Below are 21,461 nucleotides of genomic sequence, written 5' to 3' on the forward strand. Positions count from 1 at the left end.
GCTTGCGAGTCGGTGTGACCAAGCTGCAACGTAGATCAAAACTTCCGCAATTCTTGTTCTTGACTAATTTCTGCGAACAGAGTCTTACAAGGCAAATATATTAACGCCTATACACGTTTCGTAAATGTTAACCGTGCTTTTTTTTATTTTTAAGCTAATTTTAATCTTCTGAACTTTGCTGTATAGGAGTGATCAAAGAGCAAAAATACTTACTCGTGTTGAGGTACGAAATGTTGTATGTAAGGAATGTGTCCCAGTAGATGTCGGCGAAGAAAACTTGTAGCTTCACGGATGTATCCAGTCAGCTGTAGCTGCGGCCACTACAAGGCAGACAAGTAGTTTGAAGCAGGAAACGTGCTTTATTCAACCATTCCTACAGAGGAGCAGCTTATTCATTTGAGAGATACTCTGGTTTTTGTGATGGTCATGTCGAATGCTTTTGGCGGGAGCAGGTGGACTGGCAGCTTCGATGTGTACACAAGTAGCAGCCGATGTAACATTGCTAAACAGATTCAAAACAAGTCCCGACTGGAGATCAGCGACATATGAGAAGAAAAGAAAGCCTCTGCTATGTTTCGGTATTCTTTGTGCAATACTATTTGCTTGCACTCACATTTGTACGGTTTTCCAGAAGATAATTTGCCATGCCGAGAAATACGCCAGATCTCGTCTGATTGTCCAAGCACAAGCGAAAAATGGGCTCGGTCGGCCCTTGGAAGAAAAACAACCTGAGAATAACAGAGTACTGATGGCTCCCTATCTGTCACCGAAAAATTCATATACATGACATGGAATGTTAGGTCGAGGACGCCGTAAGATACAGAATATATATTCACGTCCAAAATACGTAGGAAACGGAAAAAGGAGGCTCACTAAATGATGTCAAACTACAACTTGAGAGCGAATGAAAGTTTTCCTGCCATGAGGCACCCGATCGCGACATGCTTCATTCTGCATGAAAGACAGAGAACACGCATGCCTTTGCAGGAGACAGTGTGTTCACATTGCTCGCTGTGACCGGAAAAAACCACCGCGACTCTAAAATGCAGCCGCTGACCACTCACGTGATCGTACACCCCTGACATTCAATAACAATAAGGCTAGGTTGTGAGCGTGCATACGTCGTGGTTTAGCGAACCAGTGGCGTCATACTTCGAGCGGTGCCACTAGGATACGCTTCCAAGCTGCGTGTCCTTTTGCTAGGTCATCGAGTGTCAGGCCGGGCTGGAAAGCACGGCTACAGTACGGCTACGCACGAAGCAAGCGAGTAACGCAAACGCATCACGACACGATGTCGTTTTTTTTTTCTTCCTTTTTTTTTCTCGCTGACAACATGCAGTCCACGGAGAAGAAACTCGAGCTGACACGTCTGGAGAAACACCAAGTCGCGGAGGCGGTGTCGTCATCCGAACAGCAGGCCGAGCCTGTTGTAACCCGGGAGGAGCCGTCGCACATAGGGCACCACGGCGACAGTGCAGGCGCCGCTGTAGCAGAAACCCGTCTCGTAGCCCCGGCCAGTCTGTGCAAAAACAAACGAGCAAGCCGTAAGACGAGATCATCAGAGATATGTATAAACCAAAATTGCCGTATTTTTCTCCGCTTCGGCCTTTCCTTGGTGGGATAGATTTATGTCGACTGTAGCTGCGAGTCAATAATGTACGGAGGCCAAAACAATATAGAAGAGGAAATGACGTGCGATAACATTGTTTTCAGTGTCCCGCCTAAGACATGTATAAGTGTGTGGGGGAGTACTTGATATGAATTTCTGTTGCTACAATAAATAGACAAAAAAAAAGAACACAAATGTGGCTTGGACGTTCAACTTTAATTGTAGGGTAGCGTTTCTTCTTGTCTGGAGTAACTCTATTTTGTAAAATAAATAAATATGACTCATCTATTCATTTCAGACTAAGTTATCCCACTCCTCATCACCTTCGTGCATGGACTGACGTAGTCCGTGTTTCACTGTCTCTAAATTTGGATTCGCGCGACGGACCCGATTGTGCTGACGAACCTGACGTGACATAATGCAGTCGAATCACGCCCAACATGACGACGCCACAGACGAGCTAAACGGCATGCAACTAAGTCGCATCACGACCCTCTCCAGACTGAAAACAGTGATCCTGTCCGTCATGTGAATCAAGCTTTAGCGGAAAAGGAAACGCTAAGCACGAAATAGGGTAGACGCACCTCGGAACCACTTGTTTTTAATGTTTACTGTTTCGCGTGCAAATAAATTTCACCATGAAGAAACGTAACAACATCGCATCTTGTATGCACTAAAAATTATTATGGAGTCTGGGGCGATGCAGCGTGCTTTCTCTTACAGTGCGGCATGGCTACAAGAAAAGCTTTGAAAGCATTCTGGATGCATAAATGGCTGCGCCTAAAGTAACTTAGCGCCTGGGTTCTCCTTAAGGTATCTTGGCTAATGGAGTAAAATATCGATAGCGTACATACCAGTGCGAGCAGTGTGTCTTTCAGCAGTGGGCATCAGTTTCAGCGAACTGGTTACAAGCCGCGTGCCTGTTTCCTGGCAATGCCTATTTTCCCAACACGTGAGATACCTAAAAAGGCCCTGTCAAGTTCCTATAAATGTTGCTCAAGGTTTCTTCGAAATATATTTTCAAGGTGTAGGAAACATGCAGGAAAAGCCCCCTTGCAGCACCTATCTTCGTATACCAAACTGGTAAAAGATAAAATAGATATTACAGCACTACCCTGCCTATACTGAATAATGAAATACAGCACATACCTACACAACTCAAGTCAGCCCCTTGTCGTAAATCAGCCGTCTCGACACAGCAGGCAACCACTAATCGAAACATAATTGCCGTGCTGTGGTCTACCCTTCACCATAATTATTTCCATAGCTGAAGTGACCCGCAATAATATGGAGAAAGAAGTTCGAAAAACGTAAGCACAGGTTTCATACGAACGCGAGACGAGGACAGAGCCTGATTGGCTTTTGTCCCTCAGCCTTCTGCGTATTTTGCTTGACAAGACAAAATATTAGCCAAAAAAATGTAGCGCCTGTCGCGTCAGTATCGTAAACGTTATCGGCGTGATATACGAAATCACTCACCATTGTAAGAAGAAAATAATTGCCACAAAATTTGATGGGTATTCTGGTCTATATGGTGACCGGGCGCTGTCTTTATATCGTTAAAAAAGGTCTCGTGCCGATTTTGTTCTGGAGCTTGGCAGCACACTATGCAGCTACGGAAGTAGATTTGAACAGAACTATTCTATGATTATACTTTAATTCTGTCCAAGCTAAGCACCCTTAGTAAATGGTTCAGGCCACGCTCCGCATACGTTATCGCCAGGACCAGCAGGTCGGAGAAGAGAATGATTAGATTCAAGTGGAATCGAGATAAAAATAATAATATCATTTGACCGAGATTCTACGCAAACAGACATAGCGAGTGAGAAAAGGAGGGAGAAAGACGACAGAAAGGAGGAAGGCAGAGATGTTAACAAGAACAGAAAATCCTGTTTGCTGCCCTACACTAAGAACGTAAAGAGAGGGTGGGGGGGCATAGGATCACGGCCGGTCACGATCAACGCAGACGATGGCAGCACAGGATCACGCGAAACACAAACAACACACTTAAGGCTAAAGCCATTTGTGCAGGTTTGTTGCTTCTAAAAATTTTGTCAGTGCTTCATTGCCCTATTTTTTGATGGTTTGTTCTGACAGTTATATGTGATCAACAGGAACTAAAGCAGTGACGAGCGATCGTCATTCTCAGCTGTAGCGAGGACAGTCACACAGAACACGATCAAGGGTGTCCGCGAAACCACAGTTATCTCATGTAGCGTTCTCGACCATTAAAGTGGGAAAACTGAAAGACTTCGTAAAGGCCACTTCTAGCCGTAGCCACATCTATAGCCGTACATCAGTCTAGTGGTCACGCAAAGAATGAGAGTGAGCTAACCCACCGTTTTTTCTCCCTGTCAATAAAAAAATTGATTTTCAGCATTTTTTTTTTCGCGAGTATTATACGTGACGATTTAGGCTACACATATATTATTATCGCGCTGAAGTTTACTTGCTATCTAAGTCGTGGTACCCCCCTTTGTTCACCTGTCATTTGTCACCCACTCTTGGGTCACGTCATCTATCTTTGAAAGACACTTGAAGTGACATGCCTGCATGTAGCTGTATTGTCCACGTCGGCCAAGGTCAAGTTTGCAGCAGGAAAGAGTTGCTGGTGAGTGCAACTTGCTATATTGGGGGCTGTCTTCTCTTGCACGTGTTGTCGGCCACATAACTTTCACGGTAGGCTCCGTTACGTTCCTCGTGTTATGAATTTTTCGAGAGAGAAAGGAAGCGCTTAAAACACAATCCCGGCGTGTGCAAGCACAACATGCATTTACGCATAGGGTGTGAAACTTCTGGTTTGTCTGGTTTGTGCTCGTACGTTTGCGCGAAGTTGCAAATTGAGGAGGGGCCCCTCGACGACTCTCGAGCGGGTCAACAGGTCCGTCGTGGCTAAAAGTTTGAGAAAACACTGTCTCTATTTCCTGTCCCAGTAACATGAGACATTGATCACGTTAAACGAGAAGGAGGTGCGGATTGTGTATATTCCAGGACTTACATTAGCCTGGCACGGGCTGCCGTCCGTCATCTTCACCTTGAGGACAATTCCAGTGGCAGTGTCAATACACTCGAGTGTGCACATGTACGGAGTCTGCAAGAAGAGGTCACCGCAAAAACAAAACATTGCAGCCGCTGTAGACGATGGTGGCCTAGTATAGCAAGTAACCTCGCGCACTTGGCAAAGACACGGAAGTACGAGGCTATCATCACGGAGACTCAGGACATTGCATATCTGGGCTTATTCATGTCTCGTCTGTTTACGTGTGACTGAGAATTACCACATATTCGAGAGCTTCATTGAAGAGTTGAATACATACTCAGATAGTTAAAAAACAGCCCTTCACTTCATTACCGTTCAAGGCCCCTTGTCTCACACGTGCCGAACAACATTCTCAACTCAGTATCAATAACAATATCAATAATAAAAACCTGGATTTATTGCAACTAAGCCAGGAAGCACAAAATGGAGAACACCCTTAAGTTCAATTTCGCACCAGTTCTAGTTCACTCCGGGCATAGCAAGCACATGTGTTATGCCCTGGCGTGGCCGAAAGGGCCATAATTTTGCCACAGCAATTCTGATGTGGTTTTTATCTGTTTATCTGTTCATCAGTCACAAAAGGCAGAGCGTGACTAATTTATTCGTTCTCTTAATGGTTCTAAGCTTTATTTGCTTATTTGTGCGTATGAAAGCAATAAGGCTTCCGCGAGGCAAGCTGTGCATACCAAACGTTGTATTACGTTTGTCTGCATAGAAAATTGTAAGGTCAAATTGCAGTTTCATGCGGGTCTCTGAAAAGAAATGACGCAGCATTGGCACTTACCAACGCAATAACGGCGTTTTCCGTCTGGAAGTTCTGACGGCAGTACTCGATGTACGAGTCGTTCTTCAGTACGCATGCGTTGGCCCCGCAGTACCGCTGTAACGTTACAAGTGAAATCATTATCATATCAGTAGGCGGAGTTCGCGCGTGCTTCGAGCGATTAATTTTCAACTTGTAATGATACCGCACTGGTGCGTTGTTCGCATAATGTTTTATGACTTGTCCAGTGCAGGTAGCAAGCGGTTACTTGATGAAGTGCAACACACGATACCAGTTCGAATACAGCACGAAGGTTACTTTTGGTGTTACGAACAAGGGAAAAAGAATTGTTTTATTTCCTTATTACGCAAACAAAAATACCGTGTTCCTTTTTTTTTTCGTTCAAATTCAGCGATTACTGAAAACGCTCGGTGCATTCTTACCCGAGCATATTCCTAGAAGGAAATAAAACGTGCAAAAGTCATGAAAGAAAGGTATTATGTGAGGGAGTTTTGCCGTAATTGCGATGAAAGAGGGAAAATTTGAAAGACTTCGTTTTATTTTTCTGTGCTTTTGTGAGCGTCTTCGGCTCTCGGTTAGTTTGTTGCTCCGCGCGACAGGTTACGTGGAAGTTTTCCTTGAGCACCAGCATCGAAAACGTAAGAAAATAAGAAAGACCTCATATGTACGGTCTTACAAACAAGGCCTATGTGCTTTTTTCTGCATTATAGCGGGATCGCATGTACCACTTTTTCTGCGCATTCCACATACTGATTCCTGTGGCTCCTTGTACTTGTCTTCTTACTTGTTCTGCTTTGTCCCTTTACCTTACAGAGTGGGAAGGGCCAAACGGGTAGATGCCTGAACGATAGGCTTCGGGAACGTAACAATACTATAAATAGGGCGGTGCAAAGTCATCTGGGTTTGTATTGTCGGGATCACGGTTGTGTGCCATTGTTAGTGACTGCAAGGTTGTAGCCATGCACAATAATCAGAAGACACGAGAGATAATTGAAGCGGCAGACATTTTTTCACCTTGAGAAAACTTGCATGAGTGTGTGGCTTCGTTGGGACTATAGAAAGAACTTAGTTATCGTAACGGGGCCGAGTTTTGCGAAAGCTGAGCGAAAGATGCGTCGGCCACCGGCATGCGTGTCTTGGATCTGGTACTTATTATTCAGAATTTAACTGGCTATCTTGCTATTGCGAATGCACGTCTGCAAGTCTGTTCTGTTGGTGACAGACGCATATTTTATTATGCCTTTCATGTTACGTCATACTTATTTATGTATGTACAAAACCACTCGACTCCCTACCATTAAGACCAGTTGAATGTTTGCGCTTGTGTATGTCGTTTGCTAGCCTTCGTTTCAAGTGGCGCGTAAATAAAATTTATCATGAATTGTTACCATATAGCCCAAGCCCAAGCGGGTAACACTAAAAAAATATATATATTTGAAAATATCGGCCTAGTTTCAACAGGATTTCATTAACAACGCCGAGAGGGTATTTTCTTTTTAAAACAACGCTTATTGCGATGCTTATTTGACACTTAGTGCTGCGTTATAGCAATGTTTCGTTTCTCACCACTACATTGATATAACGGGCCTACAAGGGCCTACTAAGTGCCGTAAATGCATATGTTGGTAATACGAAATACCCTCTCGACGTTGCTACTTGAAACTTATTGATACTCGGACCATCTTTTGAAATATAACTTTTTTAGTGAAAATGCTGCCCATTGAGTTGCACTGGTGTATTGCAGCGAAGATCAACAGCTTGCTGAAGGGGCTTTTGTCCAAAATTCCTGGACATTTATTTTTGTATTAATAAACTTCTCTTTTAGCTTCTGCTTCGTTCACATCAGATGTGTGGGGTTGCATGTACAATACGTCATATTCGTTGTATATACCTGTATAGATACATACCAGTGTAACACATGTACCTCAGAAGAATAAATTTGTCTTCTAATCTAGCTTGTAATGCAACAAATGTTTTTCTTCAGAGTTAAAAGCTCTCACTTTGTAGCAGCTGTAGAGGACCTGTCCCTGCAACTCTCAGGGCAGAGCACTCAACACAATTTCACCCATTTCTTCTACTTGGAGAGAGTGACCATTTATGAACGTAGTCAAAAGACTTGCAAAGACTCAATGCAGTTTCAGAGAATTCCTGCGAAACGGGGCGTGAGAGAAACGGAAACCAACATACTGATACCACATGTGTCAAGCATTAAGCAATCTAGCAATTAATGTAGCAAATATGTCACACATTAAGACAAATAAAGGTGTCAAACAGTAAAGTGCGAAGCGACTGAGAATTTTTTGAAATGTCTGCTCTAGCTCTATAGGCAAGTGCTCCAATTTGACGACAGAAATAAAAGGCAAAGCGCGTAATTTTTTGTCACTGCCGCTTCTCCCTGCATTTTTTTTAGATCCACACAGAAAACTAGCAGTATCATCGTGACACTCAACATCAAATACTGGAGCGCGAGCCTGTTTCACTTACTGAAGTACTGAAGTACTGAAGTACTGTATCTCTGTAGCATGAAATTCTACTCTATGGAGAGCCTTGCCTCCGGTGATCTTATTAGAGTAGTTGTTACCTGCTTAGACTATTCACCTAAAGTTTCCTTGCTCTGTAATTCCTTTATTATAACTAGGTTTTTTCGCAGTGATGGTCCTTTATGGTCCTTTTCTTTCTTTTATTACCTTGTGTCGGGTAGCGAATGGGATGCCTAGGACTGACCTGTTTTACTTTGTATGTTAACTCTCTCTCTCTCTCTTTCGCTTTTGAAATGGCAGTGATTTGAAGTGCATTAAAGTTCGAACCACTTACGACACTGACATGGCAGGATTTATGCGTCCGGTTATGAGTTATTCAGAGGCAGATTCATGGAAACTGCCATTCTCGCCATTCCTACAACGCTTTACTTTTGTTCCCTGCATAATCGAATGGTGCTTACGAGCTTTACTGTCACCTCACTGTGTGACTGTAAGCCTGGTCTCACTTTTACGCTTGCGCGTAATGGCACATGTATATATGATCAACATTCCCAAGACTGAGAAATACATGAGAACATGGCGCCTAGCGTCTCGAAAGAGTCGCTTTCTTGCGTATAATAATGTGCATTGTTATTGCTCTTCACTTTACGCGCAGTTTGTCATGTGCAAGTAGGATGGAGTTGAAAGTCGAATGCTTGCCCTAATGCCTCCAATATTCGTCGCTTCAGTCTCCTAGCGAAATCATTCAAAACCAGTTCCATGGCAACGTTAAAGCTCATGTGCGAGCTTATGCAAAGTGCATACCTGCTCTCCATGCAAGATGCAGGGCGTGCCCCAAGGCTTGGCCGCCGTCCAGACATTACCCGACGTCGTCCGGCACTGGACCACGCACGGATTAGGGTTGCCGAAGTTGGCTGCGAAGGTGTTTAGGCCCAACTGAAAAGCAAGAGCCACCGAGTTGCAATTTTGTAAGTGCTTATAGCTAGAGGTAAAAAGCGGGCAAAAGTTGGGGCAGAGAGGGGAATGAATGAATGAAAGAGCACCACCACATAGCTTGATACAATATAATGCAAATATCACGAGGTACAACCTAACAGGGACGAAAAGGAGAGAGAACGATGTGCTGTGGCTGTACCGGCGTTGTCTTCGTCCCTTGTCGTTCCTGTCCGGTGGCGCGCAGTGATTTGTGGTACCATGGAACACAATCTAACCTGATCCCATACTTTGCGGCACCGCTTAAGAAGTGTGTGTCGAATGTCACCAATATTTCTCGATGGAGTGGCGTCGTGGCAGTCTGGCATCAAATTTCCGACTTTGAAAATCACCGGAGTAGTTTTTTCTTGAAGTTTGCCGCAGACTTTCGGGTGAAACGAATAATAAGTAATTGCCTAATATGATGGAATTCGGCCCGCTTTAGTGATGATGTAGACTTTCGGTACGCTTTATCTGACTTCGGCTGCAAAGTTCGGGCGTTATCTCGCCGGTCTTCTTGAGACTTGTTTTCGATATCGCGGGATGAGGGCCTCGCTATGGTCCCGCACGTGCAACTGGCAATGTCGCTGCAAAGGAATGGCGGCGCTATCTGTCACCACGGCAAAAAAAAAATAAGGTAGAGAGAATGAGTAGCACTGCAACACACGCCACGCAGTGACAGATGGCGTCACTGTTCCATTGCAGAGAGGTCACAATCTTTTAAGCCAGCGTGCACTTGCCATTGATTTTGATTGGGCTTGGTTCAGGTGGTATAGATAAACTTATAGGCTCCGGTTAGTGCGTCAGTTCTTGGACACCGTCAGCTCATTTTTGTATATATTTCAGGAATCCTTTGCACGCCCTACATGTGTGAAGTTCTCGTGGCAAATCCTTATGCTTCAGTGGCGCGCGTGACAACCCTGCACACTTAAGTCGTGAACGATGGCTGCATCGACGGCAAGGAATTCACAGGAGCGCTCTATAGGTTGCACCGCCAGAGGAAGCGTAGGATTGACAAACCAGTGGGGCATTCCAAATGAGCAAAAAAAGCAATAACCTGGCTAATGACCCAAACTATGCAGATCGGCCCACCACGCGTTAATAAAAATTTCAATGTCATGTACTTGCAACCCTATTTGTGACTACTGTCGCTGTTCTTAGCACAATCAGCGCCTGCAGCTTCCGTGGTAACCCGCTTTTGTTGAGAAATCAAACAGCCCTAAAATTTTTCGTCCGTCACCTGCAGACACAATAGGCTACTACCCGCCTGAAGCTTTCTGTTATCGAGTCAAAGCTGGACTTAAAACAAGCCGTAAGGCTCCAAGTTCACAAATCAGTTTGTACCGTGGATCACTTGCGCTCACTCCGCCATCCTCCGCTCCACGTGTAGATTAGCAAAACTGAACAAATCCTAGTTAACCTCCCTGCCTTTCTTTCATTCACTCCTCTCTCTCTCTGTCTCTCTCTCTCTCAGTAGATGTGTGGTGATCTACTGCTGAGCCCGTCTCCCTACGCAGGCTATGACCCACGTAGCTTGCGGACGTAAGCCCAATAAATTCAGTTAATCAATCATTCGATATGATGATAAATAAATAAATAAATAAATAAATAAATAAATAAATAAATAAATAAATAAATAAATAAGTCAGTCAGTCAGTCAGTCAGCCAGCCAGCCAGCCGGACAGTCGGTCGGTCGGTCGGTCGGTCGGTCGGTCGGTCGGTCGGTCGGTCGGTCGGTCGGTCGGTCGGTCGGTCGGTCGGTCGGTCGGTCGGTCGGTCGGTCGGTCGGTCGGTCGGTCGGTCGGTCGGTCGGTCGATCGAACAAACTAGTTGTTCATTTATCAACTATACATCTATCAGAAAAGAAATAAGTTTTTGCACTAGAGCTGCTCGTATGAACCTGTGTCAACCAACTGCGATAGCTAAAACTATATAAGGGAAGTCATCTGTTTAATGAAAAATAGTTCGTGCGAGAGAAAGCCTCATGGAATCGGCGGCTGGTCAGCTACAATCAATCCTTCATGTCGTACTACAAACATCTCCTTCGGCACCGCAGAAGGGTCTGCGAAAAAGAATGAAAAGCATTTCTATCCTTGGGAAAAAATAGAAATAACCATGCTGTCTACATTTTATATTACCTAAAGCTGCAGCCAGGAACTGAGACATGTCGTTATACACCAGAATGTTGCTCAAGTACACGTGTCATAGTGTCACAGTTCACAATTAAATGTAGCTTTTTTTTTCTCACGTACGTCGATATCTCATATGGCCTCTTCGCTTCAACTTAAACGATGTTCTCGTGGTCGTTATCGATGTCACCGTATGTGCATCTGCAGTTCTACCGCAAGGTTTCCGTACACCTGTCGTGAGATCGTCCCAAGGTCACCATGAGGTTAAGATATTATTTACTACATAGTATATACATAAAGACAAACAACGTTCCAGAAAAATGGCACAACCCTTTCTTTGATTGTACCATGGTTTCAGTGAGAACTGTTTCCTTTTCGTTTTTTTTTTCACGTTTTCTCCTTCGAAAAAGATTTATAAGCTGTCGACATATCTCCAAACTTGTTACACATATCCGTCGTGGCACGCAGTGACGGTGCACGGCCGAGAACGCAATAACGCAGAAAGTCAATCTGTGCTGTCCTGCAGAACAACTAGCGCTCGCGCTCACCGAGGGAAGTTGCCGCTGGAAAGTTTTCCCGTCTTGGCTCGACGACCTTGCACGTCTCTCAGCAGCGCACATGCCTTGGCGTTGGGTAAACGTGAAAGCGAGAGAGTCTCGCGAAACACAACGAGTAGCAGTGTTTGCATATATACGACACCGATTCCTCTTCGCATGCGCACCGCGCCTGACACCAACGTCGCGGCAAGCGAACTTCTCAAGACCGTCCTGGATGCGCAGGTCACGTATGACTTCTGAGGCATTGGCGGGCGAAGGACGGCTGAAGGCTGCACGTGAATTCATCCGGAGATGTGGATCGAAAAGCGCGTGCGAACCACGCACGAACTCGTTTCAGTCTGCAGAAGCCTGTAAACGAGAGGAAACGTGCGCATCCGCCAGCAATGCGTGTGCTATGGGAACTACTGAGTATTGAGTCACATCTGCCATTTTCTGGTAACACGTCATATTGTCGATACATACATACATACATACATACATACATACATACATACATACATACATACATACATACATACATACATACATACATACATACATACATACATACATACATACATACATACATACATACATACATACATACATACATACATACATACATACATACATACATACATACATACATACATACATACATACATACATACATACATACATACATACATACATACATACTCGTACATACTGTGCGTTAAAACCGCTTTTTCTGCATGTGAATGCAACTTGAAATTGAGGACTGCAGTCCTAACTTGGAATTGCGAACTTTGCAGTGGGCTCGTCAATTTCAGTTTATGCATGATAATTACAAAGAAATTTAGTTTCTTCAGGGACCCTGTGGTCCATGCACTTTTTTTCACGTGTGTACATACATACTGTAACGAAAGAGGCGCGCAAGCCGGGGTAGCGCTAGAGGAAATGACGAGGAATCAGAAGAGCCGCTCAAAGCCATCATAAAAGGAAAACCAAACCAAACTCAAAGAGACCGGCGCTCTCTTTCGTTAAAATGGCGCCGTCTCGCAACAGAGAAAGTTCAAAGGGCCGCTTCCCCACCACCAGGATCCTCCGAAGTGATCATCTGGTTTCTGACTCGCAGCCACTGGCGCATGCACTGCCGCAACATCCGGGGATGGCCTCCACGCCTCCGAGGCGGCTTCTGGGCAAGGAAACGCCTGCGATATGACTCCGCCCTTTTCCGCACTGTCAGAGGAACTGCAAGAAATGGCAAGTTGCTTCACTTCAGTACATTGGTTGCACTGCAATTTCAACTACAGCTGACGCAGAGCTTCCGTAGTTCCGTGGTTTCAAGGACGACCCTGGCTTCTAGGTTCTTACATTGTTTAGTGGCCATCTACCACTCTTAGTCAGAAAACGGCAAGAAATTTGTCGCGGAATGGCGCCTTAGAGAAGCAGCTAAAGCGTGAAAGGAACTCGAAGGGTGGAGGTATTCCACACTGACACACTGACAATAGTGATTTCCGAACTGGGATTGGGGAGAAAACTCTATGAAGTGATTAAAGCCTTTCTTGGCAATCGTTCAGCTCATCTTAGATTCGGGGATATTGTATCAAAGAAGATGGATCTCGGTGACAGAGGGACGCCACAAGGGTCGGTCTTGTCACCTATGCTTTTCAACCTGGCCATGTCAAAAGTGGCAAAGGGACTAAAAAGGATAGAGGGCATTCACTTTACCATTTATGCAGACGATGTGACGATATGGACCGCTGAAGGAAGTATGGGACATGCGGAAAGCAGACTTCAGAAGAGCATTTATGAGGTAGAGTCTATTTTAGAAGACATGGGACTCAAATGCTCTGCTAGTAAGTCTGAACTCCTTGTACTCAAGAACAGAAGAAGGGGTAGAAAACCGAGGGGATACGTTCCCGAAGAAGAACCCCGGTTAGTACTAACCACGAAGGCAGGCAAATCTATTAAGCAAGTAGAATCCATAAGAGTCTTAGGGTTATTCCTGGAGGCAAATGGGGCAAATGGAAGAACAATACGACACATCACAAGCAAGACTGTGGAGGTAATAAGACTGCTAAGGAGAATCACTAACAGACAAAGAGGGCTGGGAGAGGAGAGCGCCATGAGACTGGTCCACGCTTTCGCCTTGTGCCACTTCTCATATGTAGCTGGGATGCTCATTTGGACACAGACAGAGCTAAACAAGTTGAACAGATTAATTAAAAGGCTTGTCAAAACAACAGTGGGGCTACCGATTAACACCCCGGATAACAAATTAATGAAACTGGGGCTCCACAACACAATAGACGAGATAATTGAAGCTCAGCAAATTGCCCACAGAGAGAGGCTCTCTGGAACAAGGCCAGGTAGAGCAATACTAGAAGAGGTAGGATGGTGCCCAACCGAATCCAAAATTTCAGGTGAAGGCACAGTAGAACTAAAAGATAGCATAAGAGAGATAATCAAGACGACTCCTTTCCCCAGAAATATGCACCCAGTGCACAACCTGGAAAGACGAAAGGCAAGGGCCAAAGCTCTCCTGCAAGAGATAGAACACGACAGAGAACATGCGGCATTTGTAGATGCTGCGTGGGTCAGAGGAAAGAAAGCCTTTACGGCAGTAGTAGTAGATGCAGATGGTCTCACTCGGGATGCTATTACAATCATGACTAAAGACACGACAGTCGCGGAACAAGTAGCGATAGCATTGGCTTTAAGGAATAATAAGTGGACGAAGATTTACAGCGATTCTAAGATGGCTATTAGACACTTTACCAATGGCTTTGTAACCAAAAGGGCTGCCCAGCTGATCGGTGAGTTGGACAGCCAAGAGATCGAAATCCGCTGGTTTCCTGCGCACATGGGGTCTGTCGATCCATCTCGGAAGAATTTAAACGAGATGGCTAACGCAGCTGCACGAGGGCTTACTATCCGTGCACTACGCGACCAGGACCTTAATAATATACAGGTGGAGAACAGGGACCAATTACTTACATATAATGAAATCACAAGGCATTACTACATGAACAGAAGGGAATTCCCAGTGCCACACGCTAAGCTCAATAGAGCTCAAGCGGTGACTCTGAGATTGCTGCAAACAAGAACTTATCCAAGTCCAAACTTTATTAACAAGATATATCCTGAAAGAGAGATACCAATCAATTGCGAGAAGTGTAATGGCATCATTACTCTGGATCACATGCTTTGGCAGTGTCCTGTGACTTTCACAGACTGTGACAAGGAGAGAGACTGGTGGCAGCGAGTCCTACACAGTGGAGTTCTTTCCGATCAAGTACAGGCCGTCCAGAAGGCCCATGATACGGCGGTAAGGTTAAACCTTACTGTCCCGACGTGGGAGCCGCCTGCGTCAACCTAAGGGTTGATCTTCAGGACATTAATAAAGTTCATCATACCATACCATACTGACAATATGGAGTTCCGCCCTATTACCTACGTTCTCGACCCTCCCGAGCACCTATGACGTTCGCTTCATGAAAATGCGGTGGCGCAGGCAAGCAGACGAGTGCATCGTTGTCTACATATATGAAAAGCTGCTGCTCTTGGAAACTTGCAGCCTTGCCCGGACTACCCCGGCAGCCAGACAGTACGTCAACTATGGCATTTGCGATGCAACTCATGCTGCTATGTTGACTGGGCAGCCAACTGAACTTACCCCCCCCCCTCCCCCTCCACCCCTCTCTGACTTTCATCCGGAACGCGGCGGAGTTGCAGGATGCTGCCAGTCGGCGTTCTGCTGTTACTGCGCCGAAGCTAACAACGCCACAAGTTCACATGCGGTGCTGTACCGTTGCGGCGATACGTTGGGCTGTTGTCACCAAATAAATGCCGTAAATCTTAGCTGCTAAAGTCATGAGACCTTCACTTCATATAGTTTGTGGGCTGCACCTATCGTCCCAACTACATTTCCCAAGTCACAGCCCCATGTATATTTCAGGGCCCCATCAACACCATACTGGGCCTGCTGAATGATCAAGCCTGAGTTGTGTGCCTGGACGACATCCTAGTGGTCGGTGAAGCAGATATTTCGACAGAGTACTAGAAAGGTTCCATGACACTGGGTTCCGGATCAACAGCGAGGAATATCAGTTTGGGTTGACAAATATATCCGATCTAGGGTATACCATTTTCAAGAAAGGCTTACAGCCCCTTCCTGAAAAGATATAAGCCATTTCCAACCTACGCCAACCTGTATTAAGTAGCTGCAATCATTTCTAGGAACTGCTTCGCATTTGCGCGAGTTTGTCCCGAACTTTGGGTCAACTGTAGCTCGCTCACAAACCTGCTTAAAAAGGGAGCTCATTTTGAACGGGTACTTCGGCAGAACCACGCGTTCCGGACACTCAAGCAGCACCTGTCACATAGCCCCGTTCTATGCCACTTCGAGAGATATTGGGTCACAGAAGTCCACACCGATGCACGCCAGGTTGGTGTCGGGGCAATTTTAATTCAGAGCGAACCAGATGGAGGTGAGGATGCCGTCGCTCACGCCATCCGCAAACTCTCGACCGCGGAGTACCGTTATCATTACAATGAACTGAAGTGCCCAGCTGTTATCTGGAGCGTCGACAAGAAGTTCCGGCACTACTTGTTTGGACGCAAGTTCATGGTTGTGACGGACGATGCGGCTATCGCATAGATCTTTACAAAGCAATACCTTAAGCACAAGTTTGCGCAGTGGATCACTCAGCTACAAGATTATAATTATGACGTTCAACAACGTGCTGTAGTACTTAACCAGGTTGCAGACGCTCTATTGTGAAACCCAAATGATTAATGCTTCCCGCAAAACTGAGAAGGCTGGATCCCGTTCTACCAGCAACGAGATTTAAATTCCCTATGCATCGAGAGAGGTTTGTTGCGCATAATGAACTCCCTTACGGATACAGGGAGTAATCCCAAGTTTGTTTTACGCAAAAGTAGTTTGTATCGTCGGCACTGGATTAATAAGCAAGGCGAACGCCATCTTCGAGTAATTCCAATCTACTTGTGTTCCGGTATTTTACGTCCCATTCATGACACACAAGAAGGAGACCACGTCGGTGGACGAGCCACTGTGCTCAAGGTACAAAAGCGCTTTTGGCGGCCGAGGATGGACAGCAGAATTCGTTCATACGTCGCAAACTGTGAGTTATGCCAACAATACAAACGGCTTCCGGGGCGTCAACCTGGCATTCTTACACCCATTACACCTGCTGAGACAATTTTTGACGATGTGGAAATGGATCACGTCGGGTCTTTGCCAACAACGGCTGCGGGTAACCATTACATTATAGTCGCAGTGGATTACTTGTCAAAGTTCTTGTCGGTCGCTACCATGCCTTCGCTTGACGCCAGCTGCACCATAGTATTTCTACAGGACCGCTTCGAACGGTGACACGGCCTCCCAAAGAAGCTCATCTCCGACAGGTCGACCAATTTCCGCAGCCAGGATAGCCCTATAAGGTTGGAGTTGACCACCACTTCGCGTCAGCCTTGTGCCTGCAAGCGAATGGTCTAACGAAGAGGTTGAATCAGACCATCCGTGCCCGACTCACCCCATGCTGTACAAGCAACAAGCCGGGTGAAGCAGTCAGGGACAAGCATCTTCAAGCAGCTGCATAGGTAGTCAATATGGCATTGCAGGGTTCAGATGGAACGTCCCCGTATGAAATTGGTTACGGTAAGCTGCCAGAACTGGCGGCTGCACTCGTCTTGGACACACCGGTCGAAATTGGGCGTTCTATCGACCGACAGTCTCTCACAACATCCGAAAAGAAACGCGCAATAGAGTTGCTCATGCGCAACAGGCACAAAAGCATTACTGCGACCGCTGCGACCGCTACGACCGCTGCCACCGTCTAGCACCGCAGTACAGGACCGGAGATGGTCTGGTTAAAGCGAGGCCGACAGTTATCGACCCAGAAGTTACTTGTGAAATACTATAGGCATCTTTTGTCGTCACTGAAGGCCTGGGCGACAGCACTTAGGAGAGTTGGCTGCCCGCCTTCTGAAGCACGCGCGCATGGACGAAAGCGGAACAATTTTGCGGTACAAGTGTCTCAACTGAAGAAAATGGTTCATCGGCAAAACTGACATGCTCTGGCAAGCTGCGCTTTCTTTTAGATGAACAGCATACACCATCGTGGCCGAGTGGAATGAAAGAGATTTATTTATTTACAGAGTACCTACATCGCCATAGAGGCATTACGTAGGGAGGAACAAAATATAACCAGTACTGCAGAAAAGCTTTCGGACAGATATACTGACAAACAGAATCACTACAATGGCTGTTAGAGAAAGGCATACAAGTAACGTGAAACAAGCAGGTTCCAAGATATATAACACATACATTTGTTTTACAAGAGCGCCGTCACAGCATTGAATAGAATAGTTCGTTATTTGACACATTTACTATATCATTTGATAAACTAGCTGTTCCATTGTCTAATTGTTTTGGGGAAAAAAGAGTAATAAAAAGTGTTTGTTCTGCAGTTATAGGCTGAGATCTTTTTGTTGTTATCACAGCGAGTCGATATATAATCTGGTTCCAGGAGATAGTTATAGCGATTAATACCTGTCTGATTATTATATATTCGGTGCAATAGTTTAAGCCTTAACTTTTGCCTACGCATATGTAGTAGATCCCGTCCTAAAGTGGCCTTCATTTCGGAAACGCTAGAGTACGGGCTGTAATTATTGCAAACAAACCTTGCTGCTTGGTTCTGTAGTTTTTCCAGTCTATTAATGAGGTAATCTTGATATGCAAAAGTAAAGAGCAGATCTATGGGACCGGCGCTCTGCATGTCTTGTCTGTTTCTTACCATACATACATACATACATACATACATACATACATACATACATACATACATACATACATACATACATACATACATACATACATACATACATACATACATACATACATACATACATACATACATACATACATACATACATACATGCATACATGCATGCATACATACATACATACATGCATACATACATACATGCATACATACATACATACATGCATACATACATACATACATACATACATACATACATGCATACATACATACATACATACATACATACATACATACATACATACATACATACATACATACATACATACATACATACATACATACATACATACATACATACATACATACATACAAAGGCCTCTGAAATTTTCGAGATATTTCATTGTGGCCCTGTGACAGGGCGTAACACGTAACAAATTCCAGAAGTGTGAGCAACATTGTCATCAGCTTCTCATATGATGGCTCCATATGCTTTCCTTGCACAGGGCATTCCGATGACCTTGAACGTTGAGATGCTGCCCTATGACCTCCCACAAGAATTTGGCAGTCGTCATCGGCGCGTTTATAAAGGGTCCGGTTACAGTGCTCACGCCAGCCGCTCGCCGAACACATATCCGTAAATAATACCCCATCTGACGCACGACGAAGGCGTACAAATACATGTTCCAAAAGTCAGAGCAGCATTCTTAGGGACTAAGAGAACATACGCATAAAATCTGTTGATAAGAGTACATTTTTCAGCCGTCACATTTGTGTTCGTGTGCGTAGTGCAAGGCTTTACAATGTTTCTTAGCAAGACAGTTCTCCGGAAAGCGTTACTTCATGATGTTTTGTAGATTCACATGGCTTACTGAAACTGTTGGCTGTAAATATAATAAAAATTGATTAACGCAATGATAATCATGAAGTATGAGCTTTGCGCATGCGCACCCGTTGTCGCCTCAAATTTTTTCTAACGCCGACTCACGACCACGCTTGTCAAGTGAAGTTTCGCCACAAGTGGAGTATCATGTGCCCGACGCGCGGAAGTTGGCACCTCTGGAGCTTTACAAGAATAATAATGATTACTGCGCTGATGCTGATAACGCGCTCTTCAGCCACCACGAACCTTTGCGGTGATGTGGGCTGTCCTCCCGAGTGGGTACCCCTGCTGCCCAGGGTAGCTTCGGGCGCACACTTCAGAATCAGATACCACTGGTAGCGAGGCAGTAGGAGATGGCGCTGGGGTCTGGGCCTGCAGCTGCCCTGCACGGGACCGTACCAAAAGCATAAAAGAAAATGATTAGTTGGATAAGTTGGCAGCAACCCATGGCACAAGACAGCTTCAAAAACAAGGACAGAATAACACCATGATAGCACGAGCGCTGGCTGCCAACGCCTTGTCTGTTGGGGAAACAGATATTGGGAAATAGATACAGGCTGTGTATGTATACGAACATTTAAATGTTAGCAGCGAAATAGTGTCGCAGGTCGACAAGAACGAACGTGCGGCATCGTGATTTGTAGCCTCCTGGGGCATCTCTGCCTAGTATTGAGTGCACAACAACGGCTTCATATTGAAATTGCGGTTGTAACTTGTGCGTCGACCGCGAGCCGGTTCATCATCATCATCATCAGCCTGGTTACGCCCACTGTAGGGCAAAGGCCTCTCCCATACTTCTCCAACAACCCCGGTCATGTACTAATTGTGGCCATGCCGTCCCTGCAAACTTCTTAATCTCATCCGCCCACCTAACTCTCTGCCGCCCCCTGCTACGCTTCCCTTCCCTTGGGATCCAGTCCGTAACCCTTAATGACCATCGGTTATCCTCCCTCCTCACTACATGTCCTGCCCATGCCCATTTCTTTTTCTTGATTTCAACTAAGATGTTATTAACTCGCGTTTGTTCCCTCACCCAATCTGCTCTTTTCTTATCCCTTAACGTTACACCTATCATTCTTTCCATAGCTCGTTGCGTCGTCCTCAATTTGAGTAGAACCCTTTTCGTAAGCCTCCAGGTTTCTGCCCCGTAGGTGAGTACTGGTAAGACACAGCTATTATACACTTTCCTCTTGAGGGATAATGGCAACCTGCTGTTCATGATCTGAGAATGCCTGCCAAATGCACCCCAGTTCATTCTTATTCTTCTGATTATTTCCGTGTCATGATCGGGATCTGCCGTCACTACCTGTTTTAAGTAGATGTATTCCCTTACTACTTCCAGTGCCTCGCTGCCTATTGTAAATTGCTGTTCTCTTCCGAGACTGTTGTGTGTCTGTTAACATAGAGATAAAGGCCAAAGGTCTGGAGGGGGGAGAAAGCAGACAGGCTGCCTGCCCTCACTTGTCCCCCCTTTCCAATCCCATAATTAACACGTATATAGGTTCCTCAAGGATACTTGCTCTTGTGCTGATCATAATGAAGTAATAAAAAGCATTATTCGAAGTTGCACAAACATCTGAAACATCTGGTCTTGCTGTCAATCATTTCGTGTAGTGCACTGCGTAATCGTTCAAGGCTACGTCACATTGGTATATGAGATCAGGCGATACGAAAGTTTCGCTGGCCAACCACCTTCACAGCAGGGATTGGAGCTCCATTTTTTTTCAGGCCTATTCATTGGGTTGCGCACAAAACAAGTGGACGAACGGAAGGACAAGGTGACCTGAGTGCAAACTCTTAACTGGTACTTTTGTTGAAGAAACATTATTTGTACAAATCCCACAAGCGGCGCCCAGTAGTGAAAGTAACACCATGACAAATTAGGAATAATCTGAACAATGCAAACATGCACCGGTTGGCCTTTCCTATCAGCCTAGGCGATCCCACAACACGTGCTACACAGATACACAAATTCTTTTTCTGTCAACAAACCACATGCCAGACTCACGCAATCATCTCCCATATTTTTAATATGGAAACACCTCTATAATAATCTGCTAATTTTGCCGCCTATCTCTTGATAAAATGCGTGTGTCCGTAAACGCTTACCTGTGACCACAACTACGACAGTGACCTACGAAGTGGTAGCGTGTCGAGTTGGGCAGGGAGAAATCATGCCCCCTGAGCCTATTGTTGATACACTCGCCGCTTTGGCCGACGTGCCACTTCCC

General features: G+C 45.3%; 1 protein-coding gene across 1 annotated transcript in view; it reads right to left on the bottom strand.

Moving 5' to 3' along the window:
• Window positions 1–339: 339 nt before the first annotated feature.
• LOC135918271 (uncharacterized) overlaps window positions 340–21,461 on the bottom strand; it is a 50,084-nt gene continuing 28,962 nt past the window's right edge. Inside the window, exons 2-6 of the mRNA XM_065451940.1 lie at window positions 19,477–19,613; window positions 8,718–8,849; window positions 5,434–5,529; window positions 4,608–4,700; window positions 340–1,519 (exon numbers count right to left, since the gene is read on the bottom strand). Of these exons, the coding sequence (XP_065308012.1) occupies window positions 1,403–1,519; window positions 4,608–4,700; window positions 5,434–5,529; window positions 8,718–8,849; window positions 19,477–19,613 (575 nt within the window). The 3' untranslated portion in view covers window positions 340–1,402. The remainder of the gene's footprint in view (window positions 1,520–4,607; window positions 4,701–5,433; window positions 5,530–8,717; window positions 8,850–19,476; window positions 19,614–21,461) is intronic.

This window comes from Dermacentor albipictus, chromosome 2, assembly GCF_038994185.2.
Source record: "Dermacentor albipictus isolate Rhodes 1998 colony chromosome 2, USDA_Dalb.pri_finalv2, whole genome shotgun sequence".
NCBI classification, from domain to species: Eukaryota; Metazoa; Arthropoda; class Arachnida; order Ixodida; family Ixodidae; genus Dermacentor; species Dermacentor albipictus.